Source organism: Rhinoraja longicauda, chromosome 16 (genome assembly GCF_053455715.1).
Source record: "Rhinoraja longicauda isolate Sanriku21f chromosome 16, sRhiLon1.1, whole genome shotgun sequence".
Taxonomy (NCBI): Eukaryota; Metazoa; Chordata; class Chondrichthyes; order Rajiformes; family Arhynchobatidae; genus Rhinoraja; species Rhinoraja longicauda.
In genome coordinates this window covers 17,977,095-17,994,641 of record NC_135968.1, presented here as the reverse complement: position 1 = coordinate 17,994,641, position 17,547 = coordinate 17,977,095, and the positions used below count along the sequence as shown (strand labels likewise).

The 17,547-nt window shown below is 49.5% G+C and overlaps 1 protein-coding gene across 1 annotated transcript in view; it reads left to right on the top strand.

The window, feature by feature from the left end:
* The first annotated feature begins 1,966 nt into the window (after positions 1 to 1,966).
* The window catches only part of LOC144600825 (slit homolog 1 protein-like), a 114,023-nt gene continuing 98,442 nt past the window's right edge, over positions 1,967 to 17,547 (top strand). The window contains exons 1-4 of the mRNA XM_078412716.1: positions 1,967 to 2,535; positions 6,935 to 7,006; positions 8,317 to 8,388; positions 9,756 to 9,827. Of these exons, the coding sequence (XP_078268842.1) occupies positions 2,354 to 2,535; positions 6,935 to 7,006; positions 8,317 to 8,388; positions 9,756 to 9,827 (398 nt within the window). The 5' untranslated portion in view covers positions 1,967 to 2,353. The remainder of the gene's footprint in view (positions 2,536 to 6,934; positions 7,007 to 8,316; positions 8,389 to 9,755; positions 9,828 to 17,547) is intronic.

Here is a 17,547-nt window from a genome sequence, read left to right as displayed (position 1 = left end):
TACTTGCCCAGCACATCGCCTTTAATCTTTGCCCCTCTCGCCTTAAAAGCTATTCCCTGATCCGATTTTCCCATCCTGGGGAAATTATTCTGATTGTTTATCCCATCTGGGCATTCGCCCTATCGATCTGCCCCGTGATTTTAAACAAGGGGGGGGGGGGGGGGGTAAATTATTAAATAATTGTAATCGGCTTTAGAGGAGGGAAATTGTGTTTTTTTTTGCAACATAAATGTTCCCGCTATTGTTAACACACACACACATGGGCTCTCACACACACTACACACATACACAAACCATACACACATACACACACAGACATAAACACACACAGACATAAACACACTCACACACAAATACAGATACACACACACACACACATAAACACAGACACGCACACACACAAATACAGATACACACACATAAACACGCACACACAAATACAGATACACACACACACATAAACACGCACACACACACAAATACAGATACAGATACACACACACACACACGTAAACACGCACACACACAAATACAGATACACACACACACACGTAAACACGCACACACACAAATACAGATACACACACACAGACACGCACACACACACAAATACAGATACACACAGACACATAAACACGCACACACACAAATACAGATACACACACACACATAAACACGCACACACACAAATACAGATACACACACACAGACACATAAACACGCACACACAAATACAGATACACACGCACACACACACAGACTGCAGAGAGGAAGAGAGCTGCCAGCTAGCTACCTTCTCCCCCCACCACCCCTCCCCACGGACACCCTCCACTCCCAGTGACAATAAATCATAAACAGTAATTAGCTGCGCTGCAATCTTGGGAATTATTTCCTGCATGGATTACTGTTGCAACAGAAGCAAGAAGGATGGTGTTAGACTTTCCCAAAGAGCAGGTCTGCGTGTTTGTGTGTGTTTCGATTTAAAAATGATCAAGAAACACAACAGATGATGGAGAGAGATTGAAACAAAAACCTTCTGAAGACTAATTCTTCCTTTCATCCACGTGCACACAGCCTCCCCTTCCCCTTGAATGCAGGTTAAATCTCACACACACAGATGTACACACACACACACACACACACAGGGGCACACACACACACACATAGGTACAGAGGTACACACGCACACACAGAGGTACATGCACACACACACACACACAGAGGTATATGCACACACACACACACACACACACACAGAGGTACACACACGCACACACAGAGGTACACACACACATACACAGAGGTACCCACACACACACAGAGGCACACATATACACAGGCAGACACATTCCCACGCAGAGGCGCACAAGCACACGCATACAGGCACACACACACACAAAGGCACACGCACACATAGAGGTACATAAGCACACACACACATAGAGGTACACAGTTACACACGCACAGATGCACACACACACACACAGACACACACATACACACACACAGATGCACATACACACACACACAGAGGCACACACACAGACACACACATACACACACACAGATGCACATACACACACACACAGAGGCACACACAGATGCACACACACACACAGATGCACAGACACACACACACACACAGAGGCACACACACACACAGGCACATACACACAGATACACAGGCACACACACACAGAGGCACACACACACAGGCACATACACACACACAGGCATACACACAGATACACAGGCACATACACACAGAGTGGCGCACACACAGACACCGGCCTCTTGCAGCAGTGATTGTGTTCACGGCGTATTCTCTGCCTGCAACCTGCTGTTAGAGCGGGCAGGGAGGGAGGGAGGGGTGGGGTGGGGTGGAGGGGGTGTGATTGGCGGCGGCTTCCTTGTGTTAGATGAGCCGGCGAGAGGGGGGAGGTTGTGTTCGGTGGGCGGGGTGGATTCTGCTATATGTGGTCAGATTGATGGCTATGTGTGTGTGAGAGAGAGAGAGTGAGAGGCGCTGTTTTATTGTACGAGCCGTCAGATGCAGCTTGTAACCTGGTGCATGTGAGTGAGTGAGTGTGTGAGTGTGTGCGTGCGTTTGTTTGTTTGTAACGGAGAGCGGGGCAATTGAGGATTCTCCTGATTCAGCCGAGGTGGTCGTTGGAGACCTGTATCTCGGCGGTTCCATTGTGCGTGACCCCCAACGGCGGGGATTCGCGGTGCGAGGATCTGAGGGAAGATTGCGCTGCCCCAAACCATGATCTGAAGGAGAGGGAGAGACTGAAGGATCGCCGGGTCCCTCCTCCTGTCTGTCCCTCCGCCAGCCCCCGGCCACTCGATCGCCATGGAGCCCAGGCGGCTGCTGCCAGACATGTTCAGGACTGGGATCTTGGTGGTGCTGGCAACCTGCGGGCTCGGTGTAAGTTCATGCCCCGCTCTCTGTAACTGCGTGGGGACCACCGTGGACTGTCACGGGCTCGGACTCAGAACCATCCCCAAGAACATCCCCAGGAACGCGGAGAGACTGTGAGTATCAAGCCGCCGCTTTTCCCCCCTGGACCTGGGCTGTCGGGAGAGGCAGGGCGGGCTCGCACTTTACCTCTCGGGGGCTGAGAGAGGGGAGGGAGGAGAAGGGAGGGAGACACGACGACGACATCTTATAGAGACACACAGAGACACACAGCGGGGAACCAGGCCCCTTGGAGAAGGAAGGTCCCGACCCGAAATATCTCCCATTCCATGTTCTCCGGAGATGCTGCCCGACCAGCCGAGTTACTCCAGCACTTTGTGTCTTTTTGTTGTTGTTGTTTTTGGTAAACCAGCATCAGCGGTTCATAAGTTCATATGAGCAGAATGAGGCCATTCGGCCCGTCACGTCTGCACCCCCATTCAATCGTGGCTGATCTATCTTTCCCTCTCAACCCCCTCCCCCCCCCCCCCCCCCCTATAACCCCTGACACCCGGACTAATCAAGGACCTAATCACGGTTCATCGAGACTCCCTTCGGCCCAACTCATCCATGCTGACCAAGATTTCCCATCTTCGGCCCAACTCATCCATGCTGACCAAGATTTCCCATCTACAATGGTCCCCACCTGCCTGCGCTTGGTCCATGTCCATCCAAGCCTGTCCTGTCCATGTACCTGTCCAAGTGTCTTGTAAATGTTGTGATAGTTCCTGCCTCGACTACCTCCTCTGGCCGCTCGTTCCATACACCCACCGCCCTCTGTGTGGAGAAAGTTCCCCTCGGGTTCCTATTAAGTCTTGCCCCTCTCACCTTAAACCTATGCCCTCTGATTTCTGTTTCCCCGAACCGGGGATATATAAAATGTCTATAAAATCATGAGCGGAATAGATAGGGTGAATGCTCAGTCTTTTTTATCCAGAGTAGGAGATTCACCAACCAGAGGACATAGGTTTAAGGTGAGCAGGGGGAGATTTAAAGGGAACCTGAGGGGCAACCTTTTCACACAGAGGGTGGTGGGTGTATGCAACGAGGAGGTGGTTGAGGCAGATTTTCATAACACATTTAAAAGATATTTCGACAGGTACATGGATATGAATGGTTTGGAGGGATATGGGCCAAACGCAGGCAGGTGGGACTAGTGTAGATGGGGCATGTTGATCGGCATGGACTAGTAGGGCCGAAGGGCCTGTATCTTTGCTGTATAACTGTGGTGTGGGTTGGAAGGAGGGAACGCGGGGTGGGGGGGGGGGGGTGAGGGGGGCGAAAGGGCATGGAGAGGGTGGCGCCCATTTGTAGACAGTAATAATCCCACATTTCTAAACCTTTTGCAAGCATCCAGCGCTCAATGGTCAAGAGTAGTTGAGGGAGACACAAGGAAGTGCAGATGCTGCAATCTTGAGAGAAACACAAAGTGCTGGAGGAACTCAGCGGGTCAGGCAGCATCTGTGGAGGGAAACGGACAGAAGACGTTTCGGGTCGGGACACTTCTCCAGACTAATTGTAGCAGAGGGGAGAACGCTGGAAAGGAGAGGTGCAAGGAACTGCAGATGTTGGTTTACCAAAAAAGCGCTGGAGTAACTCAGATGGTCAGGCAGCATCTGCGGAGGGAATGGACGGACGACATTTAGGGTCAATACCCATTTCCCCCGCAGATGCTGCCCGGCCCGCTGAGTTACTCCGGCACTTTGTGTACATCTTTGGCATAAAGCAGCATCTGCAGTTCTTGGTTTCGACCTTTCTCCAAGACTGGGGAAGGGTCCCGACCCTAAGTGTGACCCTTCACAGATGCTGACTGACCCGCAGCGCAGTGGGGAACGCCACACTGGCCCCGGAGATGCCAACTTTACATAGCAAGACCCCATACTGCCTCACAGCGCCAGAGACCCGTGTTCGATCCTGACTACCGAGCGCTGTCTGTACGGAGTTTGTACGTTCTCCAGGTGACCGCGTGGGGTCTCTCCGGGTGCTCCGGTTTCCTCCCAAACTCCGAAGCTGTACACGTTTGTAGGTTAATTGGCTTCGGTTAAAAAAGAAAAGTAAATTGTCCCGAGTGTGTGTAGGATAGTGTCCGTGTGCGGGGGTCGCTGGTCGGCGCTGACTGTGTGGGCCGAATGGCCTGTTTCCGCGCTGTATCTTCAAACTAAACCAAGGTACATACCACGCTATAAACATCGGCAGCCAATCGTTGCAACAGGGTTACCATCCAACTGGCGTCCGTGGGATCTTGCAGGATAACAGCGAGTGTATTTCGGACGGGGATTTAATTTCGCCTGGCGAGGCTTTGAGGGTGGCAATGTTTTAATTGAGGAGGAGACTGTTGTAACGTTGCTAGACTCGGCCGGATAGGCGGCGGGAGGGTGTTGGGTTGAGAGGAGGGTTTGGTACAAGTCCGAGGCTCGGGTTTCTTGTAGTTCAAAGTTGGGCTAGCACATGCGGCTCAGGTCCCAGAGTGGCCGCTGGAATTACCTTTGAGGGGTGGGGGGGGGGGGGGGGGGGGAATGAGAGGAGGAGAATGAGGGAGGGAAACGGGGAGGGAGGGAGTAGAGGGGAGGACAGTCTCTGGACACCCCGGGCGGGTCAGCGCCCCGGGAGCATCTACCGAGAGATCACAGCTCTCCCTCCACCAGTCCCAGACACCGAGATCCTGGCCAGGAACTCACTGCTGAAGAAGGGTCTCGACCCGAAACGTCACCCATTCCTTCCCTCCAGAGATGCTGCCTGACCCGCTGAGTTACTCCAGCACTTTGTGTCTATCTTCGGTTTAAACCAGCATCTGCAGTTCCTTCCCACCCACCCTCTGAGATCTGTCATTCTACATATAAACCCCCCTGAACCCCTGGATTAGATCCCTACCTTAAAACATCCCCAGAGACGGACATGGTTTCCACCCACATTCCAAAGACGTGCGGGATTTGCATTGCCCCCAGTGTGTCAGTAAGGTGTAAAATATGCACACGTTTTTCAGCAGGGACTCGAGGGCCTGGGCTATGGAGATAGGGTGGGCAGTCGAGGACTTTATTCCTTGGAGAGCTGGTGGATGACGTGTGATTTTACAGTGGGTTATAAAATCGGGAAAGGAGTACATAGAGTGAATGTGCAGGGTCTTTTACCCGAATCAAAAACCAGAGGACATACGTTTAAAGTGAAAGGGAAAAGATGTAATAGGAACCTGAAGGCTAACTTTTTTCAAACAGAGGATGGTGGGTGTATGGAACCAGCTGCCAGAGGAGGTAGTTGAGGCAGGCACTATAAAACAACATTTAAAAGACAATAGGACAGGTACATGGATGGGAAAGATTTCGAGGGATATGGGATATCTGCGGGCAGGTAGGACTGGTGTAGATGAGGGTCCCCATCCAAACAGTGCTTGGCCGATGTCCACTGGTTCTTGATTCCCCTACTCTGGGCAAAAGACTCTGTGCGTCTACCCTATCTATTCCTTTCATGATTTTATACACCTCTATAAGATCACCCCTTATCCTCCTGCGCTCCAAGGAATAGAATCCTAGCCTGCTCAACCTCTCCCTATAGCTCAGATCCTCGAGTCCTGGCAACATCCTTGTAAATCTTCTCTGTATCCTTTCCAACTTGACAACGTCTTTCCTCTAACATGGTACCAATTGTCCTTGAGTTTGACTTGATTGTATTTATGTATAGTATTAGCTGCTCTGGTTTGGATAGCATGCAAAACAAAGCTTTTCACTGTACCTCATGACACATGATAGTAATAAAGCTCAACCTAAAGTGTGAAGAAGTGTTCTGCCCCGAAACATCACCTGTCCATGTATCCCGAGACCAGCTGAGCCGCTGCCTGACCCGCTGAGTTACTCCGGCACTTTATTTCTATCTGGTATAAACCAGCACCTTGAGTTACTTTTTATTACCTAAAGCATCTTGATCGGCATGGACAAATTGGGTTTGTTTCCATGTTGTATGTCTAAATGATTCTGTGATAAAATCTAGGTTGGAAAATGTGTGGATTTTTTTTTTAATGGGATTAATGTAAAATGAGTGTAGTTTAGTTTAGAGATACAGCATGGAATCAGGCCCTTCGGCCCATCGAATCCGTGCCGATCAGCGATCCTGTACACTGACGCGATCTTACACACACTAGGGACAAAGGGACAATTTACAATTATACCAAGCCAATAAATCTACAAAGCTGTACGTCTTTGGAGTGTGAGAGGAAACCAGAGATCCCGGAGTGCACCACGCAGGTCAAAGGGAGAACGTACAAACTCCGTACAGACAACCACCCGTAATCAGGATCGAACCCGGGTCTCTGGCGCTGTGAGGCAGCAACTCTGCAGCTGCGCCACCCTCGAGTATAAGTGGGTGGTTGGTGGTCAGCAAGCACCTGCTGGGCCGAAGGGCCTGTTTCTGTGATGTATCTCTGTATGATTCAGAAATGGATTGGGAGAGTTAAGTTCATGCGGCTTCATCTGTTTCCTTTCACAGGGAGCTCAACGGGAATAATATCACACGGATTAGCAAAAGTGACTTTGCGGGACTGAGACACGTCCGGGTCCTGTGAGTATCACAGCGTCAAGAGAAAGCACATGCGAACAACACACATGAAGTGACTTTTGAATAGGGACACGGACATGCAGGGAATGGAGGGATATGGATTACATGCAGGCAGATAAGAGTTGCTCTTGGCATCATGTTCAGCACAAAAACTGTGGGCCGAAGGGCCTGTTCATTAGACTCTAGACTTTAGAGATACTGTGCGGAAACATGCCCTTCTGTCCACTGAATCCGCGCCAACCAGCGTGGACTCAGTGGGCCAAAGGGCCAGTTTCCAGGCTGTATTTTTCAATCAATCTAAAAGAACGTCTCTGTAAACCCAGGAGCGTTACTTGTTTCCTAACGTACTAAGAAGGAATTGTGCCATTGGGTAGTTAAATGGAAGGGTTTCGCTTCTGAACCTTGGCTCACGTAGTTTGGCTACAGAGCATGTGACCATGCCATTGTGCTGTGACGAGCCAATTTTGGTTGGGCAGTGGACAAGTGTGAAACGACTTGCATTGTTCTCAGGAGCATGTGATGGGACAGTGTAGAGGGAGCTTCACTCTGTATCTAACCCGTGCTGTCTCTGCCCTGGGATCGGGTGATTGCCTCGTTTATATGGATCGTTGCTTTGTATGGACAGGTACATGGACAGGAAAAGTTTCGGGATATGGGTCAGACAGGAGAAGGAGTGACCTGTGTAGATGGGGCAGCTTGGTCGGTGTGGACAAGTTGGGCCGAAGGGCCTGTCTCCATGCTGTATGACTCTATGATCCATACATTAAGAATAGTTTTGGGATGAGAACATTCTGTTCATTTCAGCAGCAGGTGAAGCGATGGTTTGGGTTGTGCGTTCACAAAATGCTGGAGTAACTCAGCAGGTCAGGCAGCATCTCAGGAGAGAAGGAATGGGTGATGTTTGGGGTCCAGACCCTTCTTCAGACTGATGTCAGGGAGGTGGGACAAAGGAAGGATATAGGTGGAGACAGGAAGATAGAGGGAGATCTGGGTAGGGGAGGGGAAGAGAGGGACAGAGGAACTATCTAAAGTTGGAGAAGTCGATGTTCATAACACTGGGCTGCAAGCTGCCCAGGCGAAATATGAGGTGCTGTTCCTCCAATTTCCGGTGGGCCTCACTATGGCACTGGAGGAGACCCATGACAGAAAGGCCAGACTGGGAGTGGGAGGGGGAGTTGAGTGTCGTTCCCTCCTAAGGGCAGAAGTCCTTTTGCCTCATGCCTGGCAATATACTGTGCATGGCTGCACCTGGGGTAAGTGACCACATCACGTTGACCCTGACATGCATATTCCATGCTTCTCTCTCCCAATAGGCAACTCATGGAAAATCATATCAGTTCCATCGAGCGTGGAGTCTTTGAGGACATGAAGGAGTTGGAACGATTGTAAGTGCAAGGTTTATTTTCACGGCATTACACACTCAAAAGATTAATAGCGGCATAATTAATTGATAGCATGCTCATGTTAATTGCGACTGATGCTATTATCAATAGCTAGCAATGCCAGGAATGCTAGTGTTAATGGCTATTATTATTGCTATTATTAATAGCTATTAATGCTAGTAATGCTGTTATTAATAGCTATTGCTGCTATTATTAAGTCTATTATTAATAATTCATTCTATCCACTCGTGCTGCCACTTCCTGGGAGCTATGGTCTTGGACCCCAAGATCCCTCTCAATGCCTTGACCTATGAAGGCAAGCAGACGACATGCCTTCTTTACCAATCTGTCTACTTGTGTTGCCATTTTCAGGGATGCGTGGACTTGAACCCCAACATCATTAGGAGGGAAAGATTTAGACAATAGACAATAGGTGCAGGAGGAGGCCATTCGGCCCTTCGAGCCAGCACCGCCATTCAATGTGATCATGGCTGATCATTCTCAATCAGTACCCCGTTCCTGCCTTCTCCCCGTACCCCCTGACTCCGCTATCCTTAAGAGCTCTATCCAGCTCTCTCTTGAATGCATTCAGAGAATTGGCCTCCACTGCCTTCTGAGGCAGAGAATTCCACAGATTCACAACTCTCTGACTGAAAAAGTTTTTCCTCATCTCAGTTCTAAATGGGATTTAATAGGACCCCGAGGGTGGTGGGTGTATGGAGCGTGCTGCCGGAGGAGGTGGTTGAGGCAGGTTCTAATCACAACGTTTTAAAGAAACAATTAGACAGGTACATGGATAGGGTAGGCTTAGAGGGATATGAGCCAAATGCAGGCAGTTGCGACTGGTGTAGATGGGGCATGTTGGTCGGTGTAGGCAAGTTGGGCCGAAGGGCCTAGCTTCCACGCTATATGACCATCGCTGTTTATCAATGCTGGTGCGTGTCTGCCATTAACTGTCGGTGGTGGTGGTGGAGCAGATACGATCGTGGCATTTGAGGCTTTTGGATAGGCACATGGATATACAGGCAATGGAGGGATATGGATCACATGCAGGCGGAGGAGATTAGTTCAACCTGGCGTCATGTTCAGCATGGACATTGTGGGCCAAAGGGCCTTTCCTCGTGCTGTATCGTTCCATGTTCTATGTTCTATGACCTTGCAATGGAACAGAGAATACATTGCCAGGGGATAACCAAGCAAGATAACTCCAGATAGGGACAAGGGCCTTTGCTATCTGTGCACGTGACCCTAGCAGGAGTCGGCGTCAGTGTGCTTGGGGTAGACAGATTTGCGAAGAAGGCCGTAACGATGCAGAATTGCGCCCTGATGCTTTTAGCTGAGTGTGTCTCTCTCTCTGTCTCCCTGTACAGGCGTCTGAATCGAAACCAGCTGCAGATCTTGCCAGAGCTGCTCTTTCAGAAGAACCCCACTCTGCACAGACTGTGAGTAACATCACCTGCTTGTATGTTCTGCTGAATGCTGGCAATGTACGGCAGCATAGAGTATGGTGTGTGCCAGATGATGACGTGAGGTGGGACCGTGATTCCCGCTCTCGTTCTGTCCCTCAATGCTAAGGGCAGCACAGTGGCGCAGTGGTAGAGCCGCTGCCTCACGGCGCCAGAGACCCGGTTTCGATCCTGATTACGCCCGCTGTCTGTGTGGAGTTTGTACATTCTCCCTGTGATCACATGGGTTTTCTCCAGGTGTTCCAGTTTCCTCCCACATTCCAAAGACGTGCGGGTTTGTAGGTTAATTGGCTTCTGTAAGTTGTCCCTAGTTTGTAGGATAGAACTAGTGTACGTGTGATCGCAGGTCGGCGTGGACCCGGTGGGCTGAAGGGCCTGTCTCTACACTATATCGCCAAACTAAACTAAATATACTCAGTATTATCTGTTATAACATGCCCTATGTTGATATTGGTTTATTATTGTCACGTTTACTGAGATACAATGAATAGCTTTGTTTGCGATGCTATCTAGTCAATTCAAGCCACAACTGCAACAGGTAGTGCAAAGAGAAAAATAACAGAGTGCAGATTATAGTGTTACAGCATTGCAGCATTACAATTAAGGAGGAAAAGTGCAAGGTCTGCTATGAGGTAGGTTGGAAGATGGGGACCTTACTCCAGCTTATGGGAGGACCATTCGGTAGACTTTAAACTTTAAATACAGCATGGAAGCAGGCCCTTTGGCCACCGAGTCCTCGCAACCAGCAATCACCCATTCTATCCTGCACACTAGGGTCAAGTTAGTGAAGCCAATTAACCTACAAACCTGTATGTCTTTGGAGTGTGGGAGTGTGAGGGCGGCACGGTGGCGCAGCGGTAGAGTTGCTGCCTTACAGCAAATGCAGCGCCGGAGACTCAGGTTCGATCCTGACTACGGGCGCCGTCTGTACGGACTTTGTACGTTCTCCCCGTGACCTGCGTGGGTTTTCTCCGAGAGCGTGGGTTTTCTCCGAGAGCGTGGGTTTTCTCCGAGAGCGTGGGTTTTCTCCGAGATCTTCGGTTTCCTCCCACACTCCAAAGACTTGCAGGTATGTAGGTTAATTGGCTTGGCAAAATGTAAAAATTGTCCCCAGTGTGTGTAGGATAGTGTTGATGTGCGGGGACCGCTGGGCGGCGCGGACCCGGTGGGCCGAAGGGCCTGTTTCCGCGCTGTGTCTGTAAATCTAAAAAGAAACCAGAGCACCTGGAGAAAACCCACATGGTCACAGGGAGAATGCACAAATTCCGTTCAGACAGCACCCGTAGTCAGGATTGGACCCGGGTCTCTGGCGTTATAAGGGACATATCAGTAGTCCGATATTAGCGGGTAAGAAGCTATTTCTAAATCTGGTGGTACGTGTTTTCAAGTTTTTGTATCTTCTGCCTGATGAGAGAGGGGAGAAAAGCCCTTGATTATGTTATAAACCAGCCTCAGTATAAGGCTCTCACATGTAACTCTCTCTGTGTAACACTCTATCCTCATTGCAAGGCAATCTGTTCAAATGCCTATTTGTGTTCCACCGAGAAGCTGTCTGACCGTTGAGTTACTCCAGCACTTTGTGTCTTTTTTTGTACACCAGCATCTGCGGTTATAGAGTCATAGAGTTATACAGCACAGAAACAGGTCCTTTGTGCATGGCGATCAGGATGCCCGGTCTAAGCCAGACCATATTTGGCCCAGGCCCCTCTAAATATTTACTATCCAGGTAGCAGTCCAAGTGTCTTTCAAATGTTATTATTGTACCTGCCTCAACTACCTCCTCTGACAGCTCGTTCCATATACCCATATACCCATATACCCTCCAAGTGAAAAAGTTGCCCCTCAATTCCTATGAAATCTTCCCCTCGCACCTCAAAACTATGTCTTCTGGTTTTTGATTCCCTTATCCTGGGTAAAAGGCTGTGTGCATTCACCCTATCTATTCCTCTCATGATTTTATACACCAATACAAGATCACCCCTCAGCCTCCTGCACTCCAAGGAACACAGTCATAGCCCTCCCAACCTCTCCCTACTTCCTTGTTCCGTTTTGGGACATTAAAACACTCTTAACTCTCTTGGCTCAGTCCTTGAGTCCTGGAAACATCCTCAAGTTCCTTGTGTCTGCACTATCTTAGATGCCTGTAGTTACTTTCTTTGAAGGCTGAGGAAGTTTGGCATGTCCCCAGCTACTCTCACCAACTTCTACAGATGTGCTGTAGAAAGCATTTTTATCGAGATGCGTCACAGTATGAATTGGGAACAGCGCCATCCAAGACCGCAAGAAATTGCAGAGAATTGTGGACACAGCCCAGACCATCTGCAAATCAACCTCCCTTCCATTGACTCCATCTACACTTCACGCTGCCTCGGTAAGGCCAGCGGCATAATCAAGGACCAGTCTCACCCCGGTCACTCCCTCTTCACCCCTCTCCCATCAGACAAGAGGTACAGAAGTGTGGAAACGCACTCCTCCGGATTCAGAGACAGTTTCGTCCCAACTGTTATCAGGCAGCTGAACCATCTGAAATGGTGGCAAAGTAGCACAGCAGTAGAGTTGCTGCCTTACATCTGATCCTGACTAAGGGTGCTGTCTGTAGGGAGCTTGTACGTTCTCCCCGTGACCTGCGTGGGTTTTCTCAGAGATCTTTGGTTTGTAGGTTAATTGGCTTGGGATAATTGGCTTGTCCCTAGTGTGTGCAGGATGGTGTAAATGTGTGGGGATCGCTGGTCAATAGACAATAGACAATAGGTGCAGGAGTAGGCCATTCAGCCCTTCGAGCCAGCACCGCCTGTCGGTGCAGACTCGGTGGGGCCGAAGTCTGAAGAAGGGTTCCGTCCCGAAACGTCACCTATTAATTTTCTCCAGAGATGCTGCCTGACCCGCTGATTACTCCAGCATTCTGTGTCCATCTTAAACCAGCAACTGCAGTTCCTTACGACACCCTAATGCTATGGTACTCTGTAAAATGCACCAGTCTCAGTCTTATTTACAACATTAGCTTTGCAAGAAAATCATCATTTTTCCCATGGTATCTGTCTTTGTTGAGTTAACAGCCCAATATGTTTCTCATTATAACCTGTAGACCTGTGTGATTGAATGAAGATGTTGTTATGTTAACAGCAGAGTGTGAATCCTATAATTAGGCTGCACAGTCCCCTCTCCCCCTCACACCACTCATTCCCTGAGGCTACAAAGTACACTGAGACTGTCACAAAGGATTCTTTGGTATAATATATACCTATCCACAGCTGTCTGAATAGTTGGAATGTTCCACAGGGAACAGATGGCTGGGACTAAGTTACAGGAGCTTTAAGCGCGGCACGGTGGCGCAGCGGTAGAGTTGCTGCCTCACAGCGCCAGAGACCCGGGTTCGATCCTGACTACGGGCGCGGTCTGTACGGAGTTTGTACGTTCTCCCTGTGAGGGAAGCAGATTAGACTTTATTGCCTTCCATCACAGTGAGGTACGTGGGAATCCGCTGTCGTGGATGTTGATGTTAACTTTCATGTAGTCGTGTGTCTTGTTGCTTTTTTAAGTATGGCTGCATATCACTGTACCTTAATTGGTGCACGTGACAATAAAACACCTTTGAAACCTTTGAAACCTTTGACCGCGTGGGTTTTCTCCGGGTGCTCCGGTTTCCTCCCATGCTCCAAAGTCGTGCAGGTTTGTAGGTTGATTGGCTTCTGTAAAAATTGTAAAATTGTCCCCAGTGTGTAGGGTAGTGCGAGCGTACTGGGTGATCGCTGGTCGGCGCGGGCTTGGCGGGTCTCGGTTTTTGGGTGCTTCAGTTTCCACCCACATCCCAAAGACATGTGGCAATGTAGGTTAATCGGCCCTCTGTAAATTGCCTCCTCGTGTGTAGGGAGTGGATGAGAAAGTGGGACATCGTAGAACCAGTGTGAACGGGTGATCGATGGATGACTGGAACTCGGTGGGCCGAAGGGGGGAGCAGTGAGAGAGGCTCCCGTGTGGGACTGTAGGTTAATTGGCTTCTGTAAATTGTCCTTAGTGTGTGGGGTGGTGCTAGTATATGGGAATGATCTCGGACTCGGTGGGCTGAAGGGCCTGTTTCCCTGCTCTATCTCCAAAGTCTAAAAGGCCATTCTCCTGCCTTCTCCCCGTAATCGTTGACTCTTGCGGCCTCTAACCGTTGGGTCAGATCGAGTAGGCAACCTCTGACTAGACAGTGCATCCACCCACCTTCCACAGGCGGCTGCCTCACCAGCCGGCTCACAGACACAGCACACCTCTTTAATTTTTGAACACAACATTTCATTATTGAAACAAGGAAATAAGCACTTGCATCTTCCAAGCAGAAACTTGCCTGGAGGCGGAAGATTGCGGTGTTACTGTGCCATCACCATCTCCAGCAGAGCGCTCCGGCAAGCCAGATGTAAAGCCCATTCATTAGAGATGATTCAATGCACCTTAAAGTCAGAGGAAATTAAGCGTGTGCGTTTTAAGCCCAGACGGATGTGATTGTAAAACATCCTAAGATTCTCAGGTCTTGAGCCTTAAGTCTGAAGAAGGGTTCCGACCCGAAACGTCAGCTATTCCTTTTCTCCAGAGATGCTGCCTGAGCCGCTGAGTTACTCCAGCACTTTGTGTCTATCTTTGGTAGAAAGCAGCATCTGCAGTTCCTTTTTTCCTCAGTTTGAGTACCACATTGATCACATGTGGGTGGACAGGGGAGGCCTGACAATTCCCCCTGTAATGGGAATCAAGTACCTGTGTAGGAAAGGTTTAGAGGGACATGGGCCAAACACAGGCAGATGGAGCTCGTGCAGATGGGGAATCTTGGCTGGCATTGGTGAGTTGGGCTGAAGGGCCTGTTTCCATGCTTTATGACTCTGACTTGAAGTCAAATTGAGTTTATTGTCATTCCATAACTGCGGTGAGCTACAATCTTGCGTGTAGCAGGGTCACAGGCACATAAACCCTGACCATGCACGCAAAACTGTAAATTATACACCAGGTATACATGTTCCACAAGAGAGTGAGCAGAAAGGGTCTGTGTGTCATGTGTGTGTCTGTCTGTCTATACATCGTGTGTGTGTGTGTGTGTGTGTGTGTGTGTGTGTGCACGTGTGTGTGGTTGTGTGTGTGTGTGTGTGTGTTTGTGTGTTACTGTATTGTCTCTGTGTCTGTTTATCGTGCGTGTGTGTGTCAGTGTATCATCTGTGCGTGTGGGTGTGTGTGTGTTTCTGTACATTGTGATGTGTTTCTGTGCGTGTGCGTGTGTGATTCAGTGTGTGTGTGTGTGTGTGAGTGGTTAATGGATACAGATGTCCGTTTGCATTGTGCATCTTTGCACGGTGCATGTGTGTTTTGTTAGTGATGTGCGTGTATGTGTGAGAATTAAGTGCATGCGGTGTGTCTCTACGTTGATCTGTGTGTGTGTGGTCTCTGTATCAAATGTGATTTGCGGTGTGTGTGTGGTTCATCTATTGCATGTTGTGTGTATGTCTTTGTGTCTGTGATGTGTGGGATGTTTTTGTGTGTGTGTGTGAGAGAGAGAGAGAGAGAGAGAGAGAGAGAGAGAGAGAGAGAGAGAGAGAGAGAGAGAGAGAGAGGGGAGCGACATAGCAGGAGAGAGAGAGAGACAGAGAGAGAGAGAGAGAGAGAGAGAGAGAGAATAATTTGTGTTATGTTTACCCCATTGTATCCAACAAAAAGGATCCCTGTCTCATTCAGATGTGGGCTCTGTGTAAATTAAGGATCATCACTCAGTAACTACCCGCATGGTTAGTAGATATGCAGAACCATTTCGCTACTTGGCAGTCAGCCAAGCTGGGGCAGCCAGAGTACATTCTTCACCTCCTCTCCTTTTCCTTCCTGATGCGAGCCCTCTGAGGTCCCTTCCTCTTCAGAAAGAGTGGTTGCCGGGGGAGCGGTCAGCTCTTTGGCTCTTCACTCCATGAAATGTGCGGAGTTTGTACGTTCTCCCTGTGGCCACCCGGATCCTCCAGGTGCTCCGTTTTCGTCCCACATCCCAAAGACGTGCAGGCCGGTGGGTCAATTGGCCCGTGATGTCAATGGTCAATGGTTCTTTATTATCACGTGTACCGAGGGGCAGTGAAATACTTGATGTGTGTCAGAGGGGTATAATGTGGAGGAAGTTATTGGGATGTAGGGAGAATGAAATGCGGGACACAGTGCTGGAGTAACTCCACAGATCAGGCAGCATCTTTGGGGAACATGGGTTTGGTGACGCTTCTTCAGGCTGATTGTAGAGGAGGAGAGAGAAAGCTGGAAGAGGTGGTGCAGGATAAAGCTTGGCAAGTAATAGGTGGATACAGGGGAGGGGGGTGTTTGATAGGCAGAAGTCTTGGTTCTTGGTCCTCCAAAACATTCCAAATGGAATTTAAACTGGAGGTGGCGGAGTATGGACTTAACCAAGAAGGGCCTCTTGGAGAAGAGCTGCCTTGAATGTAGTTGCGTCTGGTTGAGTAACTATAGTAGGGTGAAGACTGGTCCATGCTTTAATTGTGCGAGGGAAGAATGAATTGCAGGGATGGAAAAAAATGATGTGAGACAAAAAGATTGAAGAGTTACGAATTGTGAGGAGAGAGGAAAGTAGGGAGAACGGGGAGGGAAGAGATAGGTGTGAGTCAACGTGGAACACAGGGGATGGGGCAGGGGGGAGGGAAGAAAGAAGGTGGGGAGGGGAAAGGGGACGGGGGTTGTTAGTTATCTAATATTGGGGAATTCGATGTTCATACCATTGGGTTGTGAGCTACCCAAGCGGAATATGAGTGTCTGTTCCTCCAGTTTGCGTGTGGCCTCCCTCTGGCAATGGAGGAAGCCCAGGACAGCAAGGTCAGTGTGGGAATGGGACGGGGAGTTAAAGTGGCTAGTTTAGTTTAGTTAAGTTTAGAGATACAGCATGGAAACTGGCCTTCCAGCTCACTGAGTCCACGCCGACCAGCGATCACACGTACACTAGTTCTATCCTACACACTAGGGGGAATTTGCAGAAGCCAAATGACCTACGAACCTGCATGTCTTTGGGATGTGGGAGGAAACCGGAGCACCCGAAGAAAACACACACGCAGTCACGGGGAAAACGTACAAACTCCACAGGGCCAGCAACCGTAGTCGGGATCGAACCCGGCTCTCTGGCGCTGTGAGGCTGCAACTCTACCGCTGCGCCACCGTGCCGCCCTGAGCAACCGGGAGATCCAGCAGGCCTCGGTAGACCAAGTGCAAGTATTCGGCAAAACGGTCTGTGCTCCAAAGAGTAAAGTCCTAGCCTGATAAACCTCTCCCTGAAGCTCAGGCTTAAACAATGCGGGTGTGCTGGAGAAAGTAAATGAATGCCTCTTTGTCCTAGTATCAGATAAAACAGCGCTTACAAAGCCTGGCATCGGGGAGGAGAGGCAAGCTCTGAGCGGGCACAAGCAGAGATATTGTTCCCATCTCGTTTTCCAATAACAGTGGCCGAGAATTATTGTAAACACAAACTGATAACGAACAACAAAACAAAGAGGAGAGTTGGTGGTCGAGAAATGGATGGGACTCCTCTTCACTAAAGACAGTCGGCAAATTAAATGGGAGGCAGTGGATGGACAATAAAGTTAGTGGAATTGGTGGCGATGGTTCAATGGTTCAATGACAGTTGAGATACAGCGTGGAAACAGGCCCTTCAGCCCACCATATCCACACCGACCAGCGATCACCCCGTACACTA